We start from the raw sequence: 27,680 nt of genomic DNA, 5'->3' as shown, positions 1-27,680 counted from the left end.
ACAGAAATGGGATCTTGCCCTTGGCAGCTCTCATTGCTCTCACACACAAATCTCTTATTACACATTCTGAAAGATGGAGAAGAGTCCCATTAGCATCTCTATTAAAAGGGTTCTGAAACCAAATCCTGGAGTTAACAAGCATCAAACATCAACCACAGAACACATCTTAAAAGCTTTCGGTTTCCCAGGAGGATTTTGGCTTTTTTTTCCCCCTTGCTATTTTCCTTCACAGCAAATGAAGTAATAACAACAAATGGTTCTGATAATTAAATGCCTCCACATGTTTCTGGAGGTGTTCCTTTCTTTGCACTTGCACACAAGTAAGATAACTATGGTGTGATGTAGAATTTATTCTACAAGAGTGTTCCATATGCACTTCCTCATGAAAGAAATTATTAAGTCATAGAACCCAACAGAGATTGACTTTTCTCCATCATCAGGATTACATGAAAGCATTCACACAACTCAAATTACTAACTACTAAACTAAATTCTCCTATATTAAAGGGAAAAAATGAGGTGTAAATAAGAAGAGCTATTCCTTGCTTGATGGTATTCCCTGAGTACAAACCCCTAGAAGCATTAGGAAATTTCAGCAATTCCTCATTCACTTCTGAGACTTAACCCATGTCTTCACCTAACAAATGACTTCTGGATCAACTCATAAAGATGGCTGGAGAGGCTTTGTTGGCTTTCTGAAAACAAACAAACCACAAACAAACAAAAAGCACAGTAGAAAATTCAAGGAAAGGTCCTAAAAGACAGCATGGTGCCTCATGACTGAGCAGACGACCAAGCAGGTCACCACAAACAAGAAAAACTGAAGTACCACAGAAAACATTACTTTCTTCCCTAATATTAGTGGGTAAAAAAGGAAAATGTCTCTGTGAGCTTGTGATGCTGAGAGTTACAAGTGGACAGAATAACTTAAACCTGCCTTCATTAACTTTCAGAGCCTGGAAACTTTGGAAAACTCATAAAAGTATTGAAAACGCTTCAGAAATATCAGTGTCCAGCTTCTTACCACTCTCAATTAAAAGCAATTACTGTTCATTAGAATAAGCAATCTGATAATGGAATTTGTCCCCTATTTTCCATCTTACTGAACTCACCACATGAGCCATCTGACCTCTCACTGCCTCTGGCCACACCATGCCCAGCTTGCAGAAAGAGCCTTTCCAGCTATGGCAACACTGCACCTTTCTGGTTCCTGGTGCTAAAATAATAAATAAATATATATATATAAAAAAAAGAGCACAGAACACTTTGCAGGAAGGAATCTGTATCTTCTTTAAATCAGCTCCCTGCAATTCACTTCTCCAGCATGTAATAGGCAAGTTTATAACCTCAGCAGGAGATTATGTTAATAGCTCTGCATTTCCCACACATAGGAAGAACTGTGAGTACAAGTGCATTAGCAGCTCCAAAACATGCAATTATTGGGTTGAATAAGACACCAAGGATCTTAACAAAAAAAAAGAAAAACAAAAATGGTTTCAGAAGGATATTATATGATCCACAGGAAAGACTTTTAGGTGCTGTTGTTGGTTTTGGTTTTTTTTTAGTTGATAGCATCCCCTTTTGGCACAAGTTGTTTGTATTACTCACAGAAGCTTTCTATTTATCTATTTATTTATTTACTCAAGTTTCTCCTGCCAAGAAATCTCAGGCATGTAACCCCACCAGCAGGGAGAACAGAGGGACATTCCCAACAGACTCTCCTGTTCCCACAGCCTGGCCACCTCCTCCTCCTCCTCCTCCTCCTCCTCCTCCTCTTCCTCCCAGGATACTTGATACTCTTGAGTGATGGGATGGAGGTTTGGCTGCCAGCACCCCTACCCATGTGCTTGATTTGTAGAGTGCCCACTTCAGTCACTTGGCTCACTCAGCTGTGGCACAGGTGCCAAATCCTGGTGACTTAGGATGCTTGGGCTGCTCTCCTTTTCTGCTGCCAATGCACTGCTATTCCCTCACTGGAGATGCAATGCCAAAAGATACCAGAGTAAATAAAAAGAATGCAATTGACCTCATCTTTTAGTATTATCTTTGCCCGTTCCACTTGAAGGGAAAGTAGAGAACTTCACGGCCTTTTTTGAACTAAAATAATCTATGCTTGTCAATGTCAACAAAAAAACCCAACCCAACCCAAAACCAAAAAACAAACAAACAAACAAAACCCTTAATTGTAGGCATGGTAAAAGAGTCAAAAGAATATTCTGGTGGCAAAGTCATGTATTCAGTGCCAGGAATCAGCCTGCTCTCCAAACCTGCCATCACCATTTTCAATGAAGAGACCCCAGCATCACCTCCTTCCTCCCCAGCCATACAAACCAGGGACTGCAGAGACTTTCAAAGAGCAGTATTTTGGCTTTCTCCTGCTTCAACATTTGGCTCCATGCTGAAGCCTTGCACTCTCTCAGCCCAGTGTTCAAACAGAGAGGTCCTTATTCCCCCAGGAGCTCTCCCAAGCCATGCAGCATCAGGCAGAGAGGGGGCTCCCAGTGGACACTATAACCCTCTCTTCTCAGGAGCCTGATCCCCCTAAATACCCCCAGCTCTGCATATCAATCTGAGACACACAAGGCTAAGGCAAACCCTCAAGGAGAAACAACAACAACAACAACAAAAAACAAACCACCCAAAACAACCAACCAACCAAATACAAAACCCCAAAACACTCAGAATGTGAAGAACTGAAATACTCTCCCCAACAACTTCATATGCTATGTAATCAGTAATTGAGTCAAATAAGCCAGGTTTTCAACACGAGTGCTCATGCAATGACAGAAATGCAATGAAGAGGCAGCTGGGCAATGTCTGGGCTGTGGTGACAAGCAGGGATGTGCACCTTGTCTGTACTGGAATGTTAACAGCATTAGTGGGGGGTCCCTAGTTCCTACTGCAAATGAAATAATAAAGCCTAAAGATGACTGTGTGGCTGGAGTTACCCCAGATCCCCTACCTAAGTGCACATCCCTGTCACTTGCACCAATGCCACACTGCAGAGCTTTAGTGCAGCACGAGCTGTCTGCTCTGATCCTCACAGCCTCTATGCTGCAAAATCTGACAAAATTCCTCTTGGACTTGTGCAGCAGTAATACCTCCAATGGCTTAACCTACAATTTACAATACAATAGCATTTCAACCCTTTAAGTATGCCAGCAGTGTTTTGAAAAGGAAATACTGTTTAATTAAGTGGATTGATAGTTCTTTCACTCTTCTGTTTTTCTTCTTAATTCTGTTCTCTGTCCAGCAAACCTCTGGGGATCAGGCAGCTCTGCTGAAGCTCAAGAAAGAACTTTCTGTTTCTTCTTATGTGCCTGCCATGAATAATGCATCCACATGCTCCCAGAAAATCCTAAGGGCTTGCTTCACACCTCACTTGTGCTGAGAGAAACCACACACAAAACCATTCAGTGTACCTTGCAGTCAGTCTCACAGGTGCACGGGCAGCACCCACTCAGCAGCAGGGCAAACAAAGCTCCTTCCCAAAGACTCAACATGTCTGCATCCACTTGGTTCCTAACAGTTCATCAGCTAATGGTTCATTAGGATGGCACAAGTCCAGATGGACAGGAAAAGCCACACACTTCTTCCAACCCCCCTGTGAGATGCTTTCCTGCTTGCATGCTGCTGCAGCATTTGAGGGCAGGTTCTTCTGAGATCTGCAAGAAAAGCCCCTGGCTGACCCAAATGCTGGTAACCCAGATCACCCCACTTTTAACACATACTCTGATCCTGCCAAGCAGCTCTTGCCACAGGGAGAGGCTTTTCCTGGGAAGATGACCACAGCTCTCGACAGCTGGTTGTGCCTTTTAACCTTAGATGCCTTTTTTTTTTTTTTTGGGTGCAACTCCAGCTAAGAGACATTGCTGCAGACATGAGTGCCTGTGCTGCAGGTCAAGTCCTCCCGTGGCACATCAGCTGCCTGAGAGGACAAAGCCACCACACAGCACCTGGGCAAACATCTGCACAGCTGCCCACCAGCAGCATCACAAGGGAGAGCATCATTTACCAGCAACGAGCCTTTACCTATCTGCCAAAAGCATCAGCCATACAGCCTGAGTCAGACACCTCCCTGGGGGATTCAGGAGAGGAATTTTGGGTTGGTTTGCTTTGCTTGACATTGACACCCAGGCAGGGAACTGCAGAATTCCCTCCTCACCTCTGCTTCACAGCAAGAGCCACCTCAGAGCCAGCAAGCACCATGTAAGCACCATGGGCATTACCTGAAGACCTTACAGTGACACCATGCCATGGGAAGAATTCATTTGTGCACTGGATCACCTCCAGATGACTCAATCCATGATAAGAATTCACATGCTTTTTCCCCACAGCAGTGCCAGTTCAAGCCACCAGCACATATACACATTAAGTGTTTTAAAATAAATAAAAAAAAATCCCCCACATTTAATCAGCCACCATGGTAAACACACACAGATATATATATATATATATATGTATGTATGTATGTATACACATTCTGGGGCATCCCTGCAGTCTCACCCAGGCATCTAGGATCTAAATCATACTCCTCAAACCATGAGTTAAGCAGTGGCCCATCAACCATGTGTCTGCTCCCCAGACAGCTTTCCAGGATGAGTGTGTTTTATTGTTTCAGTTTCAAGGGACTCCTCATAAATATTTGGTGTACACATCCTGATGCAGTAGCACAGCCTGCACTGGCAGTTAGGATGAGAACAGTGTAAACCAACACTCCAAGAGCAAGTCTGTTTTCCTGTTACATACCAAATTCCCTCAGATCAGTTTTAAATACAGGCATTTTTCTGAGTGCTAGTTGTAAGGCTCCCCACTCCTCCCTGGCATTTTTTATGCACTGCACCTGCACCAAAACCTGGTGAGTAATGCAGTACAAAATGGATTTCGCCCCAAATGCTGTTGATGTCAAATAATTACAGTGATTACTTAGCAGAGGTTATTACACATAAGGAAAAGAAAAGAAAACACCAAAACCCTACAATAGCAGAGGGGACAAGAAGTAGTGGGTCAGACTGATCTGTGAAGCAGCACTGTCTGCTGCCAGATGAGAGCAGAGAGCTTGGCATGATGGCACTGCCATCTGATTCCCATGGAGCACCACTGCTTTTATTTCATAATCATTGACAATAATGAATGCTCAGGTTGGAGATACAACAATTCAATTCCACAGTGAGTTCAGGTGGTACTAAATACACGACCATCTCTGGTTCTTAGAAGAAATTCTAACATGTATGTTAAGCCATCACCAGGACTGCTCTGAATTAAGTGCTCCATGTGAGCTGTGTGGATACATCACATCAGGAACACCAATTCCTAGTGCTTCATCTCCAGTTCTGCCCCCTCATTGACACAGGGACACATCTGCACAGCTAACAGCAGCCTTCCTCTCCAGTGCATGTACAGATAAAACAAAGCCCACCCATCAGCCCAGCACCTCCTCTCCACTGCAGGAGTCACAGGGTCTTCTCAAAAAGAAGAACTTGGTCATCTCAGGATGCGCACAAGAGGTCCCCAAGGCAGAGGTTTGTGTGTGCTGAGCCCCACAGCCTCCTGCCTTCTGCCAGAGTCACCTCCAGCCAGCCAAAAAAGACATCAAAGCTTTGACAAGAGTCACACACAACACAGGGGGAAAGCAGGAAGGACCTCAAGTTCAACCCTGGAAGAAAATATATTGCTACCTGCTCTCTCTCAGATCCTTCAGAATAGGGGCCAGGGAAAAGTCTTACTCAAAACAAGACCATAAAAACCTGAATGTTTTTGACAGCCTCACATGTACATGAGCAAAAGGAAGCATAAAAGCAAAATATGAAAAAATGCCCCCAGTAGAAGGCAACACGTGCTTATAAATTAATGATATTCTTTCAAGCATCATCTGCTTGAAAAGGACAACTGCACAGATCAAAGCACCCCGTTACACACCAGAATTTTTATTGCTGCAAACAGAATTAATTCAAAAGAAAAAACATCTCATTCATCTTATATTTTAGGATGGAGCAACAGCCATTAATCACACCAAGAATGGATGTAATACAACTCTTCAAGAGTGCTCTCCAGCCAAGGATGCTGCAAGCCACATTCCTTCCTGCTTCCATTCCTAGCTGAGACTCCATCTGCTGCCAGACTTCCACCAAACCTACCTACTTGCTACAGGGATAATAAATTAACACTTGCCTGCATTTGCAGCCTTTGCTCCAAGACTGGAGGCTGCCTTCAGAGAAGGAAAGATGTACAGGGCTTCCTGTAAGGCCAGGAACAGAAGTTTTCCTTCTGCATCTGTTCACCTTCCCTCACTATATATGTTTAGCAGCTCAATAGATGAAAAAAGGCAGGGAATCAACCTCAAGGACAATTATACATTCAGAATCCATTCTCACCTGCTGCTATTCAATTATTTCTTTGTGTTCCCCAAGACAGGATCCCATAAACTATGTTCAGTCCCACTTTGATCTGTAACTATTTTTCATCTGTGAATTCTGAGCTGTTCTGCTTTTAAGGCAGGTTCAGGCAGCAGATTGTCCTCTGTGGTCTGGCACCATTAGACTGCACTCTGCAATTCTGCATTTCACTCTCCTGGAGAGAACCATCTGCCCCACAGGTTTTAAATGCTGGCCACCTGCATGGAAGCAACTTCATTAAAAATACCCAATGAAAAAACCCTGAGCAAACATACTTTTACACTTAAGATGTACATATTTTTAAAAAATGCTCTCTGTGGTTTTAAAAATACATTACATACCAATTTTCTAGTAGTAGCAATCAAGGAGTTCTTAATTTTATTATTTTGTTTCAACTTCATGCATTTATCTGCAGTGCCTTAAACTACTGCAGAAATTTCATGGATCCTTTCACATCAGCACCACTTAATTCTCATAGGAGCAGATATCTAGAAAATATATATGAAGGCTTCAAATGAATTTAAAAGCCATAAGGAATAGCCAATAGTGAATTATAGCAAAAAAGAAATTAAAAAGGGAACTCAGGTTTTGTTTTTTTTTTAGTTGAAAAAAAAAATAAACAGCATATTAAAACTCATGCTCTGAGCTGGTGTTTCATTAATCCAGTCAGCATGCATCAACGGGGAGTTTTTCAAAGCCTTTTAACATCTGCCCAGTTCTGTCCCTTGGAAACCCTTTTCAGTTCCATGGGATGAAACAAAGACCTAGGCAGAGTACTCTGTAAAAGCCTTTGCCTACAGCCAGCCCACTGCATACATTATTATACACAAATCCTTGGGGGAGGAAAAAAAAACCCAAAAGTACAAGGACATTAACTCAGAGTCTTCAAAACCCTACCCTTTGCTTAGCTTTTTAACCCCTTTTAAACCCTTTTTAGCATTATTACTTGTCTGACACTGCTCCTCTGAACAGTAAATAAGCCAACTCCACATTTCATCTGTCCCCATTAACCTTTACAGAGCACTCTCCATGAGCCAGCTACTGCCAAAAACCTGGATGACAAACACCAAATTAATACACCTTTCCAAAGGAGAAAGCATCAAACCTCCACAGGCTCCAAGGAAATGCAAACAGCCATACCACACGCTTTTCAAGGGTTCTTAAAATATGGATTTTTTTTCTTTTTGAAGGATTTGGCACCAAGATTAGAGCAACATATCTAAGCCACTCCATAGAGCAAACATGTCCTGCTGTTCCTAGAAGTGTTTCTTTCAAATTTATTTCAATTTTATTTCCATCACAGCATCTAAACCAGGCTGTTCTTTAGCTCTTCCTCATGTCTGCTGGTAAGAAACAGCAGCCCAAGGGAACAAAGCCTAATGAAAATAAATAAAATAGAGAGATCCACATGTCCTATAACAAACACAATTTAAAATAATGGTGAAATCTCATGGAGGGTTCCTATGTTCTCAAGTGACTACACTAAACATTGTAAAATAGCATTTGCAATTCCTGTGCTTGACCCAAAGCCTTCAGGAAGGGTAATAGTGACACACCAAAGAGCATTCCCAGCAGGCATGTTCAGCCTAAGGAACACTGATCCATGTTCTTCCCAGGTCAACTGCACAAATAAACGAAGTCTCTACTAATGTGGGAAACCAAAACAGCCTTAATGCCTTATTCTATGTGATGTTTCTTGCTACATAGTGGAGCTACCTCACAGAATAGAGGATTAGACAGAACTCAGCACAACTTTCTCTGACTTTTAGAAAAACCAAAGCAGGGTGGTTGGGAGAACAAGCACTTACAGAATGCCTACTTCAAATTTGCTTGCATGTATGCTATTAGGAAATTAGGAGACCCCTAAAAGGCACTTGCCAGACAAAATAATTAGAACAAAATGTTAATGAGCCAATAAAAGCAGAGCTGAAAGTTCTGCAAACGTGAGCAGCGAGATGCGGAGATTCGGGCTCTGCTGCACAGAGGTTCAGGGCCCTTGGGCTGTGCTGAGACCAGAGCCCTCTGTATTAAAACTCCCTTCAGCAAAAACTCTGCCTGGTTATGAAATATTAACCACAGCAGGAATCATCTCTGGGGATTAACAGCAGCCACCTATTAAGCAGTGGGCCCAGCTTTATGTCCCCTTTGACAAGTGCAGCAAATGGTGCTGGCTGCCATCCTGATTTCACAAGGCATCCTCAGTAAATGAACTACAACTTCAGTCTTCCTGGGCTTGGAGTGGACAACACACGTGCCCAATTCCAGAACAAAACCAGGGCTTTTAATATCCAGTTCCACGGGAAAAAAGGCCTTTGAGTACCTTTTAAAATGAGACACCATATTAAGCACTTTGTGGTGTCACATGTGTTGCCCTGGATGCAGTGTAAAAAGTCATGACATAGCAGCATGTCATGACTCCTTGCTGTAGCATAACTATAACTACAACTACTACCATTACCAAATGTAGACAACCTATATTCCATGCTATGGAATATGGGATAAAAAAAAAAAAAAAAAAAAAAAGCTAGGGCCTAGTGTATCTGTTTACATTTCAAAGCATCATGACTCAAAAGAAAAGTCAGAGATGAGAGAAGTAACGAATTATAGCTCCTTTGTGAATGTATTTTTAATGAACATAAAAAACCCCCTCACCCTCAGGGACATCTAAAGCAAGCTCCATTTTTCTTTAGGGAAGAGTCAGGCATTCTTCCTCACTTTAGGATTTTGCCCACTTTTTTTATTAAAATCTTTTAACAAACATATTTATTTGAGATTGAGTAATGCACCTTCATATATCCTCCCACCCCAGGAGTCAATTTAAGCAGCTTGCTTTCAAAGAGAGACTTTGTGTTCCCTCCATGAAGCTGGGTATTTACCTGCTGCTAGGGCAAGGCCAAGATCCAAGGTAAGGCAGCCTGCTGAAGCAGTCTCATTAAAGACAGCTCTAAAATGAGTTTTCTTTTTTCTCTTTACAATGCAAGTCCTTTCAGCTCTGTTTATAATGCTACAAATACAACAAGCTGCCTTGGAAAAGACAGGACCAGCCAGAGGTGCTGGCAGGAACTTTACCTAATTATACGTTTCTTCAAAACTAGGTTTAAACCATCTTGAACAGCCACAATACTTATGAAAAGGCCAGGAGACAGCACTTTTCCTGCAATGTAGTCTAAGTTTTTCTGCATTATTAAGCTAAAAGGACAACCATCACTTGTCATAATGTCCATCAGAAGATGTAAAAGTCACTGGCAGTGTATGATGATAATAGAGAATTAGGATTTTCTCATCTCTCAAATAGTCTTTTTTTGTACCACCTTACTCATCATTTTCTCCTCTGGAAGAGGATAAAAGGCTTCTACCCTGGACAACATTTAGTAAGTAGATTTCTGGTTTCCCTGAGATAGCTTATTAATTAAGAATGCAATCTTAATTTTAAAGTTCACCATAGTTCAAAAGGACTGGTTTTTTTCCTTTTTTGTGATGGATTTTTTCTTCTCATTTCTTATCGATACTTTTAAAACCAAACAACTGTTTATTTGTGACACAAAACACATGGTATTTCAGAAAAAATAATAACAAAACCCCCTGTCCTACATTCATCATTATGAAGAATTTTCCTCTCCTATTTGTTTTACCACTCCTTTTGCCACAGCACTGCAGGGAAAGGATGAACTTTTGGAACATCTGATGCATCAAAACACAAAGGTGCTGGGCAGAAAGTGTCACACATTACTGAATACTCTCATAAATAGCAGTCTCTCAGTCTCCTGAAGCAGTCTCATAAAATAAAGGTTGTTTTTTTTAAATTTATAAAACTATAAAAGTTTATTCTTCAGTCAAAGTGCCAAAATATACCTTAAAATAACTTAAAGGGAAGTCTCAATCTTGTGAGGAGGCTCAGCCCCTCACTACTCAACCTTCAGCAGATATTTCTCATTGGGGTGTAAGTGAGCAATGCAAGAATCAGCTCCTGAATTCCTCTTGGTAAAGCTTCCTAAAGCATTCTCCTCCACCTTCTCCTCTCTAATATTTACCTTTATACGAGGCTTTATGTGCCTGCTTCTCCACGACATGGATATCACGTGAATAATCTCTTCTGCTTGAAAATGTAATTTATTTTAATTGGAACTGAAAACTCGTTTGAGTGGTGGCAGGAGGAAACTGTTCCTATTTCCTGCTATAGTTCTCTCAGCATCAAATTACAGCCATAATGAGGAACAATGGGGAGGCTGTGTGTTATTCAGTTTAATGTGCTTAATTACACGATTCCCTCTATGCATGCAAATATACCAGAGCCTCACAACTGCTCCAGCACCCACACAAGCATATTTATCAGCTGAAACCATTGTGCTTTGAGATCACATATGGCACACCCCCTGGTTTTAACACTTATTTACTGGAAAAGGGCTCTAAGTTCACAAGAACAAAAGGAAAATGCCACAGAACAGACAATGAATAAAAACCCCTAACATTAGCATCTGTCTTTTCCACAAATTCCTGTCAATACAAACTAATTCTATTCCACTCTTGTGAGACCCCACCTGGAGCTCTGTGTCCAGTTCTGGATCCCCTATTATCAGAAAGCCATGGATGTGCTGGAGTGTATCCAGGGAAGGGCCAGGAGGATGCTCAGAGGGCTGGAGCAGCTCTGCTCTGAGGACACTGAGAGAGTTGGGGTTGTTCAGTCTGGAGAGGAGAAGGCTCTGAGGAGACCTCATTGTGGCCTTCCAGGATCTGAAGGGGCTACAGGAAAGCTGGGGAGGGACTTTTTAAGATGTCAGGGAGAGATAGGGCTGGGGGAATGGATTCAAACTGGAGGTTGGGAGATCGAGATGAGAGGCTAGGAGGAAGCTCTTCCCCATGAGGGTGCTGAGCCCCTGTCCCAGGTTTCCCAGGGAAGCTGTGGCTGCCCCATCCCTGGCAGTGTCCAAGGCTGGATGGGGCTTGGAGCAACCTGGGCTGGTGGGAGGTGTCCCTGCCCATGCAGGGGGTTGGGACTGGGTGAGCTTAAAGGTTCCTTCCAACCTTGAAAACCTTTTTCCACACCTAGATTATCACCAACAGTATGAAAGTCATTTTGTGTTGCTAAACTCATCAGTTTAAAGAGGATACATTTGCTTCCTCTACAAGGATTCAGGGAACCCCACAACTTCTGCACCACCCTTGGTGTCCTGTCCCCATACATCTCTTTAATGTTTCTTCTCTAATTTTACAAGAAAATCTAGGTGCAATGCCACTGGATTTCCACAGAGGGACTACTGCTTTACACAGGATTAGGTTACATTTGATGCTGGCTCTGTGTATTAAGAGCTGGGTTTGGCCATAAATAAACTCTGTATGTGTTTGGAAATTAAATTGTTCCAGCACATTAAGCAGGTTCTCTCCCGTAGCAGATACCTCAATTAAAGCAAGATAAACAAACAAAAAAAAGCAAAAATGCCCAAACCCAATTAAGTCTAAGAGAGACAGTAGACTACAAACCAATTTTTAGTCAATAATTAAAATGAGTATAACATACAAACCACCCTCCCATCCTTAGCAGTGTATGTTACTGTACTTATTACTCTCACTTCAACACTTGTTCATTATGCTAATCTCATTGCAAGTAAAATTTTGGTATGCACTCCAATCATTAACTGCAGTTCAGTCACCTGTTCTCTGATTTGTTCAAAATCTAATAATGAGTTTCCCCTCAAAGGAGTTTTACCCTTTCAACTCCAGTTTTTGAGATGGTTTGGGGAAAAAAAAATATAACTTAGTTTTAAGTATATAGGCTGCTCCCAAACCCAGCTCTTAGGTCTACTTCTCTGAATAATGATGATGAGAGCCAAGGGAAGCGAAGTGGAACAAAGAAGCAACATTAGCTTTCATAATTTATTGCTCTAGACAAGTCAGACTATTGCCCCTGACAGAAAGCAAGCCAAGCAGAAAGCAAATGAAGTGTTCTTGCACTGCCACTTCATGAAAGGCTCAAGTCAGAGGATTGATTGCTGTGGCCACCAGCAACACCCCCAAACTCACGTTGCCACCCCACAGGGCTTGGGCTGTAAGGACCTACAGCCTGGAGGGATGAGGCCCTGAGCACAGAGCAGAAAAGGCATGGAAGATGAGCTGAAATGTCTTGTGGGCTGCTTTCTTTTTTTCCCTCAAGGTTATAGAATAAAGCAATAGTTAAAAGTATCTTTGTTAATACAGCTTAATAAAGAATAACTCTGATACAGTTCACTCAACTTTATCTCCCTGATTATTCAGAAAAAAAGTATTTTTGGTCTGGTAGGATAAACTGCTTACTTGGATTTCTGAATTCAACCTGTTTTGATTTAAGCAACCTTTTGTGTGTGTGGTTTTTTTCCCACTTGTAAACGTAGAGTTTCTTCCAGAGGCAGATCTGGAAGAAGAAAGAGGAGCAAGAGTGCCTGGCAGCTACCCCACATGGCAGAGGTCAGAAGTAAGACCTGAGAGTGCTAATGCTGATGCATCTCCTGAGCCAGAAGGATTGTTTGCCTTCCTTGGGTTGAGCACCACCAGACTTGTTTGGACTCTCAGTCACAGACTCTTAAATTGGACCTGAATCCACTGCCACTGTGCCCTTGGGTTACCTGCTCTGAAGATAATGATGTAGCAGGGTCAAAAAAGGAACAACACTGACTTAAACCAAGCAAGCAACAAGGTTCAACACAACTGCTGAGCTCAAGGCATTACTTACAAGAGAAAAGGCACAAGACCGAACAGCACAGGACTTAGATTCCTCTGGGAAATTTATTTCTTGCTGAATCTTCATCAGAGGATGAGGAGCAAGATCCTCACATCAAGAATAATTTCTCAGGAAGTAATCAGAAGGCTGAATGGTGTCATGTGAATTTCAACTAGATCTGGATGCCCAAAGATAAGGGAGAAGCAGGAGCCAACATGGTCATTCTGGAGGCAGCACCAAGAACAATTTGAAACTCGCCATGTAATGATTTGATGCCCTGGAACAAGCAGGTGGCACAATGAGAAAAATGTGATGACCTGACAGACCACCAGTCACATCTGCTATTGCCACAGCTCCCTGTGACACTTCCCAAAATCAGCTGCAGATTGAAAACATGCTCCTCTACAGCACAATTCATCTTCACAATTGGTACATTTATTTTAAGAGCACACAAGGATTTAGACACAAGTTTAAAAACTGAGGTTTTTTTTTTTTAACTAAGTAAAAAGCTTTGAACTAGAGATTTCCTTTCATTTTAAAAGGCAATGTTTTCAGAAGATATTATTTATCTCTGGAAATTATTCCAGAAATGTTTTATCTAAATAAATGGCTCAAAACCAGATAGATAAAGTATGTGGCTCACCTCTGGTAGTGTTTTTTTAGAATGATGCAAATGCTAAGGAAAAAGCACCTAAAGGCAGGAAGAAGTAGAAGAAACACCCAGCCCAGAATAACATCCTTCTAGAAGCATCATGCTGAGTTATTCTCTTCCCAAGTGATGACAGGTGATGTTTATGATATCCCTCAAGAACAAAACCTGCTACTTATCTCCTTTGCACTCACCAGTACTTCCCAGTCAGGTCTGGGTGAGAGGTTAGACACACAAAGTAAAGCACAGCCAAAGGGAAGAGATGGCTGGGCTCAGGTCCAGAAGCACAACTGGACTCTAAACAACAGCAGCACACACCTGTGCAGCAATTGTGAACACGGTGGTACCCACAAGAGGTGATGATCAGCTGACACAAAATGCTGCTTTTGTCTTTGTCTTACTGAGAACCCACATCCTTGCCCTCCTCCAGATCCTTTTCTCTCTCCTACCTGTTCCCAGCTGGATTTCTGCACTAGTGCTGCTCTGGAGCTGCTGCAGGTACCATGTGATGAAGACAGAATAAACTCCCCTTCCAGCCTCATGTAGAAATCATTGTCCTCTACTGTTTCACACCCACAGAAAGTAAGGAAGGATGGTCTGCATGTTAGATTTTTGCTTAGCTGGGGTGGGGGGAAGGCAAACATAGGCTGGAATTTCCTTCTGCCCCCTTCTAGCTCTTCCTCCCTGCAGTATCTCCTCCATCCAAAACAGGGGAGGAAGGAACGTGGGTTGGCTGCATCTTCAGCACTGATCCCACTACATTCCCACACCCTTTGCCAATATAAACTACAATCTAATATTGAGTCAAATTAACCTGAGGCCAGAATCAAAAGGAGGAACAACCAGGCAAAACTAAGATAAAACAAAAGGTGAGAACAAAGGATCTCTTTTTAATAGCATTACATGGTGCAAACATCATGGTTACTCTAAAAAACAAGAGAATCCAAGTGTCAAAGACCCAGAACTATCCAGTTCTAACACAAGCTGCACCACTGACTACATAGTGACAAATACAAACCCAGATTTACAAGTTTCAGAAAAATCTTTGATCAGCTACCACAAACATCACTGCTAAATCTTTGAGAAGCTCTCAAATATCACTATAAAAATCTCTGAGAAGCTATCATAAACAGCACTGCTACAATATACTGTGTCTTCTTGGAACAGCCTGCTATACTGTGCCATCAGGATTTATGTGATAAGAGCACCCAGACACTAAATAAAAGATGGTAAGGACCAACTCCTAAAGACTTTGGTATTTGTAAGCAGTTGTTTCTGTTTTTTTGCTGGTGGTTATTTTTCAATCAATGCAATTTCTGTGCTGCCTGGAAGCCCAACACATACTTCATCCACCAGTTCACAGCATCAAATACAGCTCCATGTCTGAAGGGCATCTCCGTGGTTTCACTTTGCCTTATTCCAATGTGATTTTTGTACCAAAGCAAGTGAACTACAGATGGATTATTTAGAAGAGTAAGTGAGGTAGTTGTACAGAGTACAGTCTGTAGTATCCCCTGTCTTGGCAACAATGACAGATTTAAGCAGCTGCTACTAGAAAACAAAAGCTCTGGCAAAATGTCAGATGCTAATGTCTGAAGCAGCCCAATTAAGCTGCAAGATGCCATCACTTTGTTCTCCCAGGGATGCAGGCAGGCATATTTCAATTCATATCTGGAACTGACAGAAGCATTTATAGAAGGAACAGATCAATAAAATTTGAAAACATGCAGCTTTACATCTTTACCTCCTCTCAGAAGTCCCAGTCTTTAAAGCCACAAGTGAGTTTATGTATTATGAGTTCTCAATAAAGCCTCCAAACTATCAGGAGCTGTGTCAGTTTCAATCAGCAAGCCAATTAAAGGAGCCAACCAAGTTCACTTTAGCTGTCCAACATTATGTTTATATCATAAACTATTTTTAACAGTTTAACATGCAGGTTCTCTTTATTTCAGTAGCATATTCACCACCAATATGTAAAGGGAAGTAATCACTGCAAGAGCAATGTGCACTCATGTGGACACTGAGAAAAAAGTATGTCTAACAGAATTATGGTAAATATTTCTTAATAAATGACTTTATAAAAGTCAGAGAACACATCTGCCTTATCCAGACATGTTGAAAGAATTGGACTACCATTGGTTTAAAGAAGAATGCAAGAGTAGATGGTGGTGTTGCTACTTTCCCTTTCCTTCTCCTCCACTGTTTTGACCTGTTCTGTTGAAATCTTGTGTTATTTATGCAAAAAAGATTGGGAAGTGTTATTAGGACACAAGCCAAAGTTTATTCCAACCTAGAATTTACCTCAGTGCAGCCAAAGCTAACTTTCCTATGCTGAAGGACAACTAAGTGCAGACAATTTATCCTGAAAGTGAGAATAACTTACTGAAATATGCCTGGTCCACACAGGGAGTGTGTATCTGCATAATCCCATATTCTACAGGTCACTAATACAGGTCCTTTGGGGTACATGAATTCATCTGTTTTACTTTTGACGGAATTCTCCAGAAACATGACAAGAGGATCTACCTTTCCAAACCATGCTTATCATTTGGTCTCATACTTCAAGCTGGGTGGAATAAGTTCTCTTTTGCCCCACAGATAACTTTCTATGCCACTCATCAATTTCTTGCCAAAAAAATGCATTGATATCCAGTAACAATAACACAGGAGGGGAGGAAGCAGACTAGAGCAAGTGAGTGCATTTGGACATGCAGAGCCAGCTGGAGAGGGAAATTCAAAGCACCAGGCGTTTCCTGAGGATTCATGAGTGCATGGGAGTGTTTGATAGCCAAAGGCAGGATGGGCCCTGCAAACACCTCCATGCATTAATCCCCCAGGCAACATAAACTGGGATTCTGATTTTTTTTTTTTCCTCCCTTTTTTTCTGCCCTCATTATTTTCCTGAGCTTTTAATTACAAATTCCATCTCCTGTGACACCATTTTTCTTTCAGAGCACAATGCTGTCTGTATGTCTAAACAGTGCTGCTATGGTGAATGACATCTATAAAATCATGGAATTAACACCAGGTAAAAAACAGGCAAGATAACTTTTCAAGAAAGTTCTCTTACTGACTAAAACCCTTCTCTGCCTTAGGAACAGAAAGGGCTCAGCAGATGTGCTCCTTCCTAAAGCACAAGCTGCTTGATGGCCTCCATTATCCTAGGGGTAGCAGAGAAAGAGAGAACTGAATATTGGAGGGAGCAAATGATTTTCAAGCAGCTTTTCAGCTCCTCAGGAAGCCAGATACACTGATGCATTCCTTATAACATGTCCCAAAGCAGCAAACCATGCCCTCCACCCTCAGAACTCCACACTGACCTGTGACTGGGGCATCTATGTCCAGCAAGTTTTTTTCCTGGCGGAGGATGGAAGCTCCCTCTGTTATTATTCTCAAAGCAACACTCTCTTCCAGTCTCCCTTCTTTCATCAGGTGTGCTTTTAAGATATCCACTCGAGGTTTCCCATCGTTATCAAACACTTCCTTAGCTGTGAGCCGGTGACTTGGAGGAAATGGGACAGCTGGGTGGGAAAACAAAACAAAAATAGCCAGTCATTTCTTTACAGCAAAACCTCTATGCAAGATAAGGAAACATTTAAAAGATATCTCTGTTCTAAACAGTGTTCATGTGACTTCTCTACCTCCTCTTGTAATTTGTGGCTTACATTTTATTCTCAAAGATAGCATTAAAGGGGATGTGTGCATGAATAAAGCAGCCAGCAGAATGCAAGAACAACTGAGTCACGCTTACCAAAATTTGAGAGGACAATTTAGGCCATATTTACAGATATAGACACATTCAAACAAAGCCCCCCAAAGGCACAGACATATCAAAGAAGGGAATGTAGATTAAAATGCTCTAGTAGCTCTAGAGAACATCAGTATCATGTTTGCTTCTACTACAAGCACAAAATGCACAGAACAAGTGGAATATTTAATTTCCATGCATAGATGTGTAGATTCACCCCAATTGAAATGCTAAAACCCAAGACAGGCCTCCCTCTAACGACTTGGGGCAGGGAGATGAATGATGTTTTCCCTGTGTAAGCACCAGTGAGGTACCCCAGATCCACTGGCAGCCCCCCAGAGCACACCTGAGAGCCCAGCACCCCAGCACAGGGAGGGCACTGGGTGTACCAGAAGGAGTCAGGAACTGGGTTGCCCTAGCAACAGGGCAGCAACCACTGATCCATCACATCAGGTCTGAGGTGTACAGCAAATTCCAGCTGCTCCTGCTCTCCAGCCTCTGGAGCCAGCTGGAGCAAGCAGGCTTGGGGGTGATGCCAGCAGCTGCCAGGATGAGGCTGCAGCATGATCCCAGCTTAACCCCCTTTCCCTTGCAGCTCCTGCCTTGCCAGCCAGAGGGGCATTACAGTGATCCCTGCCACAGGCCTGGCAGGGTCACACACCTCCCTTTACATTTATTTCTGTGCAATGGCATTAAAAAAAAAACAAACCAAAACAAAACCCCCAAAACACAACCAACAGAACAACAGCCAACTATTCTCCATGTGAAATACTGCTCTGGTGGTTTGGGAATAAAATATGGACCACAAGAAAAAGCAAAGAAAGTTTTTAAGCCTTTAACTCAGCCTGTCAGTAGTACCCTCCCCAGATCTGAATACACAAAATGTTCTTTAACCACTTTTTTTCCCTCCCGTGCTTTCAGATCTCTTGAGCATGTTCCAGCAAATGGAGAAAAAGATCAACCTGCTATTTCACTGTTCCAGCAAGCTCCTGCAAAACCCATCTTCTGTTAACACAGCCTCTGCAAAGGTCAGACACATCCTTACTGTTTCCCTCAAATATTAAGCAGCCTCTCTAGAACAAATAAATAAACCATAAAGAGCTGTGCTTAATTAGAGTGGACCATGTGTGCACACATAAATAAAACACAAGCAAGTGGCAAAGCAAGTATTATTTTGCTTATATATTATTCATTTTCAAATGAAGCTGTACACTAAATTAATACTCTCAGAGGAGGCTGCCCACGAGCAAAACTCTCTCTGCCATCAATATTCTAGTTCCCTGCAAATTATCTCCCCCTTGTAATGCCTGCCCTCTCATTTCAGACAAATACTGGATGTATCTCAGTTTATAGCACACCATGCATGGTGAAATGAAGAAATGAAATGGTTTTGCCTTCATTTGTAGGGAAAACCCAGCAATAACTGCTATTATCTCAATAACCCAATGCTTTGCATTTGTCTAAAGGCAATTTGCAATTCTGCATTTTGGGAAACCTTTGCACCAGAGCAGTGGCCAGAGCACAGGTTATTAAATGGGTCAACACTCAAAACATGCAAAAAAAAAAATATAACCTTCAGATTTTGTATACATAATCTTTTGTATACAATATCTTTTGTATACATCATCTCAGAAACTCCAACAAAACTCTACTCAAACAAAACTCAACAAAACTCCAACAAAACTCTACTTTTGAATGCCAGGAACATTTTTAATAGCTAACTCAGGCTTTTTGCAGCCTGACTTGGAAAGTCTACCCCACATTTTATAACAGGGTTGAACACCTGGCATATTCTTGGGCATTCTTGCTGAACAACAACCACCACATCCCCACTGGGGTATTTACTATTTTCTCAGAGCTCTGCACTTCTGTACCATGCTGGGTCTGACCAAAGCCATGCTCCAGCCTACAGAGCAGCACCCAAACATCAACTTTTTGACATCATGGCAATAGTTCAGCACTGCATAAATCTGAGGGGGTTCCTGGACAGCTGCCTACACATTTCTGGCTTATGTGGTTACTGTGATTTAGAGTGGATGTTAGGAAAAAAAAATAAAATTATTATAAGGTAGAGCAGTGGATCAGGCTGCTTATGGAGGTGGCTGATAACCTGGAGATGTTCAAGTGAGGCTTGAGGAGGCTCTAAGCACCCTGATCTGGGTAAGCTTTAGAGCTCCCTCCCAACCCAAATCCTTCTGTGGTTCTATGAACCAAAAGGGAAAGAATTATGAATTTACTGTTTTCAAGAAGAGCACCTTACTGCAGGTGACAGACAGGAACATCAGGATGAGCCACCCCCAGCTGCTGAGGGGAAGAGAGGGAAGCAGGAGGCAAGGGAAGGATGCTGCCACCAACAGTGGGGCAGGCAGGACACAGAGTCCTCACCTGACAAACATCCCCCTCCAAGGATTTCCCCAGCCAGCACACAGAGGATGCTCTCATCTCCACGTAGAAGTTACCTGGTGACAGATTCACCACTAAAACCCAGGGGATCACTGGCAACCTTTTGTAACCTCGACTTTGTTTTCTTCCTAGCAGGTTTTTATAAAGAGTAACAGACAAAAGGGTGAGTTATATAGAAGACAAAGCTATTTTGCAAACTAAAAATGTGTAGTATAGCATTAATGATGTGCAATCTCCTTTCAGTTTTTTGTCCCCTTGAATTTTTTACAGGAAAATATAATCTCTACCTGCTTAAAAACCAAAACCCCAACTATTTACATGACAGCATAAGGCTCAAATTTTTGATTTTGCAACAAATGAAAAGGTCGTTTAGATGTGGTGTTGGGGGATGGGGTTTGGGGGAGAACTTTGCAGTGTAGGGATGATGGTTGGGCTGCATGATCCCAAGGGGCTGTTCCAGCCTGAAAGATTCTGTGATTCTATTCCATATTAAAAAAAAAAAATTCTCAGTGGAACAAGAAGTAGAACACCTGATGTTTCCTAACAGAAACTACTGTTTCATTTTACTTTAGCTGCTCTCAGAGTAGGCACATGTGATGCAAAGCCTGACTGGAAGCTACTCCTGACTCCAAAATATCACTGGAATTAGCAGCCCCTTCCTTTCTAAAAGATGAAACTTTCAGCTGCCATTATAAGACATGCTGTATTTCAGGGCTGGTTTTTAATAAATCTGTTTTACTGGATGGTTAAAGCTTTGGAAATTGGTGTCTGGAAAATAAACCTATAAGGTAATAGGAAACTGCTGATTCCTATAGAAATTTAGCATTAATTTTTCCCCATGGCCAAGAATTCCACACAGTGTAATCAGGAGTGCTCATAGCTATATTTATTTCAAGACAGAATAAATTCAGGTGCCTCAAAAGGTATGGAGCTTCCCAGAAAGCTGAGGCATGTACCAGGTGAGCAGAACCAAAGAGCCCCCCAAAAGAGGGGGTCATAGGATGAGATGACCTTAGCCTACCAGCACCTGTGAGTCAGATCAGGAGCAGACAAGAGGTTCATTCCTCAACAAAGCCCAGAGACTCCAAATGTAGAAAGAAAATAGAAAAGAAGCTGCTTTGGCAGGCAGCTCAGTGTGGAAAGCAAGCCACTTGAGAAAGGGCAGTAAGGACCCAGAAATAACCCTCATCAGTAGAACTGGTTGTGGTAACAATGGGCAAAGATCACTGCCTCCTCTGCATGTGTACTGGCAAGGGGAGCATCTTCCTCAGAGAAGCTGGGGGTAATTAAACCCACCACAAGATAGCTGCTTAATTGCTGATGAAGCCATTAAGCAACTGGAGGCCATCCCTGGTGTCATCACCAGGAGGTACTACAGGTTGGCAAGGAAACTGCTTCACAGCAGCCAGAGATGAGCCTTGCTAATGCAACTTCTTGATGTATTAAGGCTCAAAATAGAAAAGAAAATAACAAAATACACGTCATCAAACATCCCAGCTCTGATGACTATTTTTAATGTTTTCTGACATTTCAATGGTAACTGGAGAACACAGCAGCAAAGCAAGAGCTGCCTCAGAGAAGGCCACCTAACTCCAGACAGGAGCTACGTAAGGAAGGTGTTGGTAAAAGGAAGGGCTCTGTCAGCTGGGCAGTGTCCCCAACTACTGCCACCAAATGCTGAAGCACTTGAGGTGGCCTCCTAACCCCCAGGCTTCACCTCTTCACTTCTCCCCACCCTAAGCCCACCCACCTGAGTGGGGAAGCAGTCCTCATGCACCATCACTGAGAACTAAGGGAAGCAAAGTCCTCACACAAAATGCTTTTTTGCAGGATTTGAGCTTCAAACTCGCACAGCAAAGGTGAAATCTCTGCTCCTGTAATCCCCTGACACTTCCCAGCTGTGCAGCCAGCACTGCACATGGTGCCAGCAGCTGTCTCCTTCCCTCTCACCACCATGGAGATGCTTGTGACAAGATGATCTCCCCCCAGCTACCTCCATCATTGCCATGAGCACGCAGGGATCTTTTTGTCAAGGCACTGGAAGTCACCAGCAACCTGGAACCACACAACACATCTGAAACCTTCTGGTTTCTCTGGACCCTGGCTGGACACCAGGTGCCCACCCAAGCCACTTTGTCACTTCCCTCCTCTGCTGGACAGAGGAGAGAGAATATAACAAAAGGTCTGTGGGTCCAGAGAAGGGCTGGGAGAGATCCCTCACCAATTATTGTCACAGGCCAAACAAACTCAGAGGAAATTAATTTATTACCAATCAATCCTACTCTGATGAGTAGGACAATGGTAAAATAAGCTACCATGAGTAGCTATGGCACCTGAAGTCATTGTATACACAAAAAAGTCATTTAAAATATTTTTAAATATTAAAAAAACAGGTTTTTGTGTTCTTCATATTCATCCAAGGAGACCTTAAAAACCTTAAAGAAGAATTTACATGGGTGTTTTTCAGAAGGGTTTGAACAGTGACACATTATTTTTACTCCAGGCTCAAGTGAGGAGTAAGAAAACACACAGAAGTCTGGATAAATACCAGATGAAAACCAACAGACTAAAGGAATCTTGTGTGAACCCATCTGACATGCAGCCACCTCAACCACTCCAAACACTTTCCTAATAAATAAAGCATTGATGTCAGTAACACACATGTAATTTGATAACTGTAATCAGCCAAATCTAATTACTCTTCCATCAGTATCAAGAAGCAAAGAAGGTTTTACAATTTCTCAAAAAAAATCTGAAAAAAACACCAAAACCTTTTAAAGAGGAACATTTATAGCCACACCAGAGAGCATGCCCTGAGAACCTAAAAAGAAGTCTAGGTTGGAAAGGGAGGGATAGCTGCATCAAAGAAAAGCCTCAGTTTAAAAACACATGAATCTGTTGGAAATTCCGTATTTTAGGATATGTGGTTATTTACTAGCAGCAGTATCTCAAGTGTACAGAAGTATATCATATATATATATCTTAAGCAGTATATATGCACCAGTACATATGTCTATCTTTTGGCCAACTACTGGAATAGGCAAACAAATCTGACCCATCCTACTGAGCACAAGGCAACATTTATAACTATGAAATATTGCAAAAATATATCCTCTCCCTGTGTTCCAGATCACACAACTACCTTTGACATTTATTATTCCCTCCTGTCCACAGTTTCTGGATAAAATAACAGCTACAAAAGAAATTAGAGAGGAAAAATTCAGTTTAACAGGAAACATTCCCAGTTAGGACCAACACATACAGTTAAAACTGGAAAATGTGATTGTAGCTTCCTGGCCTCATCAGCAAAGTTTGTTTTTCTACTTTGTGTGTTACACCCAAGTTTTTCCATAGGCCTCCAACTGCATAATGTTGAGCTTTGTTTTTATGAGCTTTGGGAACAGAGAACAATAATTATCCAGAGTTTAGATTCTTTACAGGAACAACTCATTTGGAGAAAAAGTCAAAGGGAAAACAAAACCCCTGTAACAATGAAAAATACCAAAAGGTCTTCCAAGATGTAGATAAGGAATTGGGCACACACCTCTATCCCCAAAAATACTTCAGCAGTGGATCATGTCCTTTTCTGCAGCAAGAGCTCACTAGTGTTCTGAATTGGAAGCAATTAGGAAATGATTGCATGTGAAATTACATCTGTCTATTGGGAGAAAAAGGTAATGGATTCTAGGACCTAAAGAACTTTCAGGTGTCAATACAGATTTATGGCATCACCTTCTTCTGACTTACTGGTTCAAGCTACTCATAGAATCACAGAATGGTTTGGGTTGGAAGGGACCTTAAAGCTCACCCAGTTCCAACCCCTGCATGGGCAGGGACACCTCCCACCAGCCCAGGTTGCTCCAAGCCCCATCCAACCTTGGACACTGCCAGGGATGGGGCAGACACAGCCTCCCTGTGTCTCATCACCCTCAAATTAAAGAATTTTTTCCCCCCCTCTCCAAGTTTTAACACATTTTTCTTCTCCTCTCCCTACCCCCCGTGTCCAAAGCCCTCCCCCAGCTTTCTTGTAGCCCCTTCAGATACTGGGAGGTTGCTCTGAGCTCACCTGGGAGCCTCCTCTTCTCCAGGCTGAACAACCCCAATCCCTCAGCCTGGCTTCCCAGGGAGATGCTCAGCCCTCTGAGCATTTCAGTGCCTCCTCTGGACACCTTCCAGGAGCTCTGTGTCCTCCTGGTGTTGGGGACTCCAGAACTGGACACAGAGCTGCAGGTGGGGTCTCAGCAGAGCAGAGCAGAGGGGGGAATCCCCTCCCCTGATGCCCCCAGGACATGGGGGGGGTTCAGGGGTGCAAGGGCACACTGATAGCTCATGGTGGGCTTCTGCTCCACCATCACCCCCAAATCCTTCTCCTCAGGGCTGCCCATAATCTTTTCCCCTCCCTAAATGTATTAATGAATGGGATTGCCTCCCCCCAGGCAGAACCTTGCCCTCAGCCATGTTTGTAGGAGCCCAGGTCCCTCTGGATGCCATCCCTTCCCTCCAGCCTGGTGACCTCCCTTCCCACACAGTTTGGCTTCTCCTAGAACTGAACTTTGATCAGCTCAGTCCATGCTCAGCACAACTTGTTTCATCTTGCCTGACATCAGAGATACTGCTAGCCAGTTCCAACTAACCCTCCCAGTTCAAACTGGAAAATTTAATGGGGAAATTCATTTGGAGAAAGGGCAGAAGCAGCAGCCAAAGGGTACTTCAGCCCTCCAAAGGCCCTGTACACACAGATCCCTTCTTTTCATTCCCAATTAAAACAACTCCAGTACACTGCATGAAATCATTCCCAACTAGGACTTCTTCTTCTTCCAACAGGCTCAAAGAAGTCATTTTCTGGTGATGTTCTTACACTTTGCATAGATCAATGCTAAAGATTAAGGCCCTCATTCCCCAGCACACGCTGCTGCTGTAATGCCATTAAACAACTGTTCTTCCTAATCCAGCATTAACAGATCACACTGGGAGCTTTACAATGGCATTTGGTCTGCTCTCAATGCCTAAATACAACTTACCAGATCAATCCCAGTGACACGGGCATTTGTCTGAAGTAAGGTGGCTGTGCAACAGCATTGGGACTTTTCTTTGGTTTTTGTGGCTCAGCTCTACAGGTGTGTACACCTTGGAGAATCCATGTGGAAATTCTGCCTTGGACTCATCTCCAAAGCACACTCATTCCCACCAATAAACCTGAACAGCTCTAAAAAGTTGCTTTTTATTTTAAAAATTACACATGCAAGATTTGTAAAAAAGAACCATTTAAAAAAAACCTTAAAATTTTGTTCTTCAGACTTTATTATGTACTTTGGTAGATTCTTTTATTTTAACTGTTCTTTTGAGTTTTATCTAGGTATATATGGCAGCAAGAGAGATTCAAAGCCCTCAGTATAAGCTTCTAGTCCTGTATTTAAAAGGATATTTAATCCAAATCCTCCTCTTATTTATTAAAGATGCTTTTGTATTTTTTTGTAAACCATACCTTCCCTCAAATCCCAACTGCTGCCTAATAAACACGCCAGATAAAAATAAATCAGGCTAAACTTATCCTTTTGCTGATACTCACTGAAACATCCTGTTCTGAAGCAGAGCAGAGTTTAAAAAAGCAGCTTGATGATGCTATGAGAGAATCAGAGCTCTGTTGTGTGCACAACACCTGCTGATGACTACAGCCACAGAGAGAGCCCAGCACTGGGGCAGCTCAGGTCTCCACTTGCCCAAGGTGATGTTCAGAACCCTCCTCCCACTCTTCCCAAGCTCCAAATACTTTTGCCAAGATGACTCAAAAGACAGGAGGATGGGAATTGTGACTCCACGGCCGTGGCAGGAGCAGGCACCAGGCAGCAGGAAAACTGCACTCATGACTTGTGCTCCAAAGATCACTTCCACTTTTGACATTTGGTGCTCACCAGGCACAGAAAATGGCCTCAACTTTCTAAGGGTCAAAAATTCTGACAACAGCATTTCTTTCCTTCATGAGCAACTTTCCTCTGGTGCCAAGGAATCTATAATAATTTTATTTTTTTTATGCTAAGCAGTTGAGCTTTTAAGAAAGCTGAGGAGAATGTTAGTGTTACTGTACCTTCCCAGCACCTGGAAAATTTTCCTCCTCCTTGAACTGAAAATTTCATCAGCCTGAGATGAAGATGTGGCTACAAGATGAGGAAGGGAAATGAATGAAGAGACAAATGTGCAAGTTACTGCTGCAGCATGGCAGGACAGCAGTGTGTGCACACATTTATAGGAGTTATTATTCATAATTTATGTTAGGACAAATGAAATTGTTTCCACATAAAGAACAGTAAAAACCAAAAATGGCAAACAGGACTCGGGTGCTCTGGCAAAGACCTCAAGTCAGGTTTGGTGTAAGATTTCTGCTTTTACATGAAATGAAAAACCATTAGCCAGAGGAGAATCCACAGATACTATTTCTCATGGGAACAGAAAACCAGATCCATTCACCACTGGATTGCAAAGGACAAAATTAAGTCTACACATTTCCACTGGTTCTTAATCTCTCAAGACCATTTGTATTACCAGGAGATGACCTTATCTGTAAGGTTCATCAGAACTCCTTTATTGAATGACTGCAGGACACAGGAATATATCTGAAATATTTTTATACTGCCCTTACTAATCTAACTAATACAGCTGCCTGCTGTGCTATTCCTCTAATGAAGCACAGCAGCAAAAGGCAAAACAGGGCCTAAAGAATTAACCTAAAGGGCTAATTCCTGCTACTCATAAATGAAGCAGCATCTTCCCAAGGCTGCAGTTACTGGGTTTGCATCAGCCTAAGACAGACCTGCAGATAAAAGTCACACTTCACATCTCAGACAAGGGAGTACAAGGTGGCACGAGGCTGGAGAATTCACTGGTTCTTGTTTCATGCACATCTCCCCACTGGTGCCAGCCAAGTATGAAAAAAAAGAAGTAGGGAAGAGAGTTTGGGTGCTCAACACCTCCTGAAACCAATTACAAAAGTCTTGTTCCTGTTTGATTACACTCTTTTACATGTGTACGCACTTGTGCAAGTTTTAATAAACCCTGAGGAAACAATAATGAACAAAATGACTCCTCACACACTTTGTTTTTTCTAGGAGAAATACAATCTCCAAGACCTCTGATGCAGAGCTGGCCACAGCTTCCTCAATACAAAAAAGCTGGAGTTGGAATATATTCCTTACTGACCTGAAAGGTACAGGAAGATCTGAATAACCAGTACCTCAGCACCACCTCTCTGAACACAGAGTACAAATCAACATAAAACCTGGTCGTTCCCAAAGCATCCAAAACTCTCAAATACTTAGGTTTTGGAATTGCCTCCTTCTTCCCCTCCATTTTAAAATCAAACTTCTAATGTACCATTTATTCAAAACCCCTGGCACAGCCTCACTGTCCTGTAAGCTCAACCTGTGACTTGATAATTTGATAATACACTTGCAGCAAAATCTCTGAGGCAACATTGTGTGCTGAGCAATGCCCTGATGCAACCCCAGTGAGGTTGGCTGAGAGCATCACAGGAAGAAAACATTTGCTGCATCTCACAGCTCCTGCTGAGCCTCCAGCACAGCTTCAGGGGTCCTGAAGATGCCTGGTTTTTACTCACAGGATGCCACAGTTCTCTCCTCGATAAGAGGATGAGCACCTTTTCCATATATTAATGAATGTCCTATAACTTTTCCTTGTTCAGAGGAAGGGCAAAGCTCACCCAGTTTTGACCATGAGAGAATATTACATTAAAAAAGGGGACATCTCATTAACTGGAAGATGGAGTCAAAATATAAGCCTT

General features: G+C 42.4%; 1 protein-coding gene across 1 annotated transcript in view; it reads right to left on the bottom strand.

The window, feature by feature from the left end:
- Window positions 1-27,680, bottom strand: part of PPP3CA (protein phosphatase 3 catalytic subunit alpha) — a 136,765-nt gene that overhangs the window by 61,065 nt on the left and 48,020 nt on the right. The window contains exon 2 of the mRNA XM_030449764.1: window positions 17,055-17,255. Coding sequence (XP_030305624.1) covers window positions 17,055-17,255 — 201 coding nt within the window. The remainder of the gene's footprint in view (window positions 1-17,054; window positions 17,256-27,680) is intronic.

Source organism: Calypte anna, chromosome 4A (genome assembly GCF_003957555.1).
Source record: "Calypte anna isolate BGI_N300 chromosome 4A, bCalAnn1_v1.p, whole genome shotgun sequence".
Classification (NCBI taxonomy): Eukaryota; Metazoa; Chordata; class Aves; order Apodiformes; family Trochilidae; genus Calypte; species Calypte anna.
This window is presented reverse-complemented; position numbering and strand designations above follow the sequence as displayed.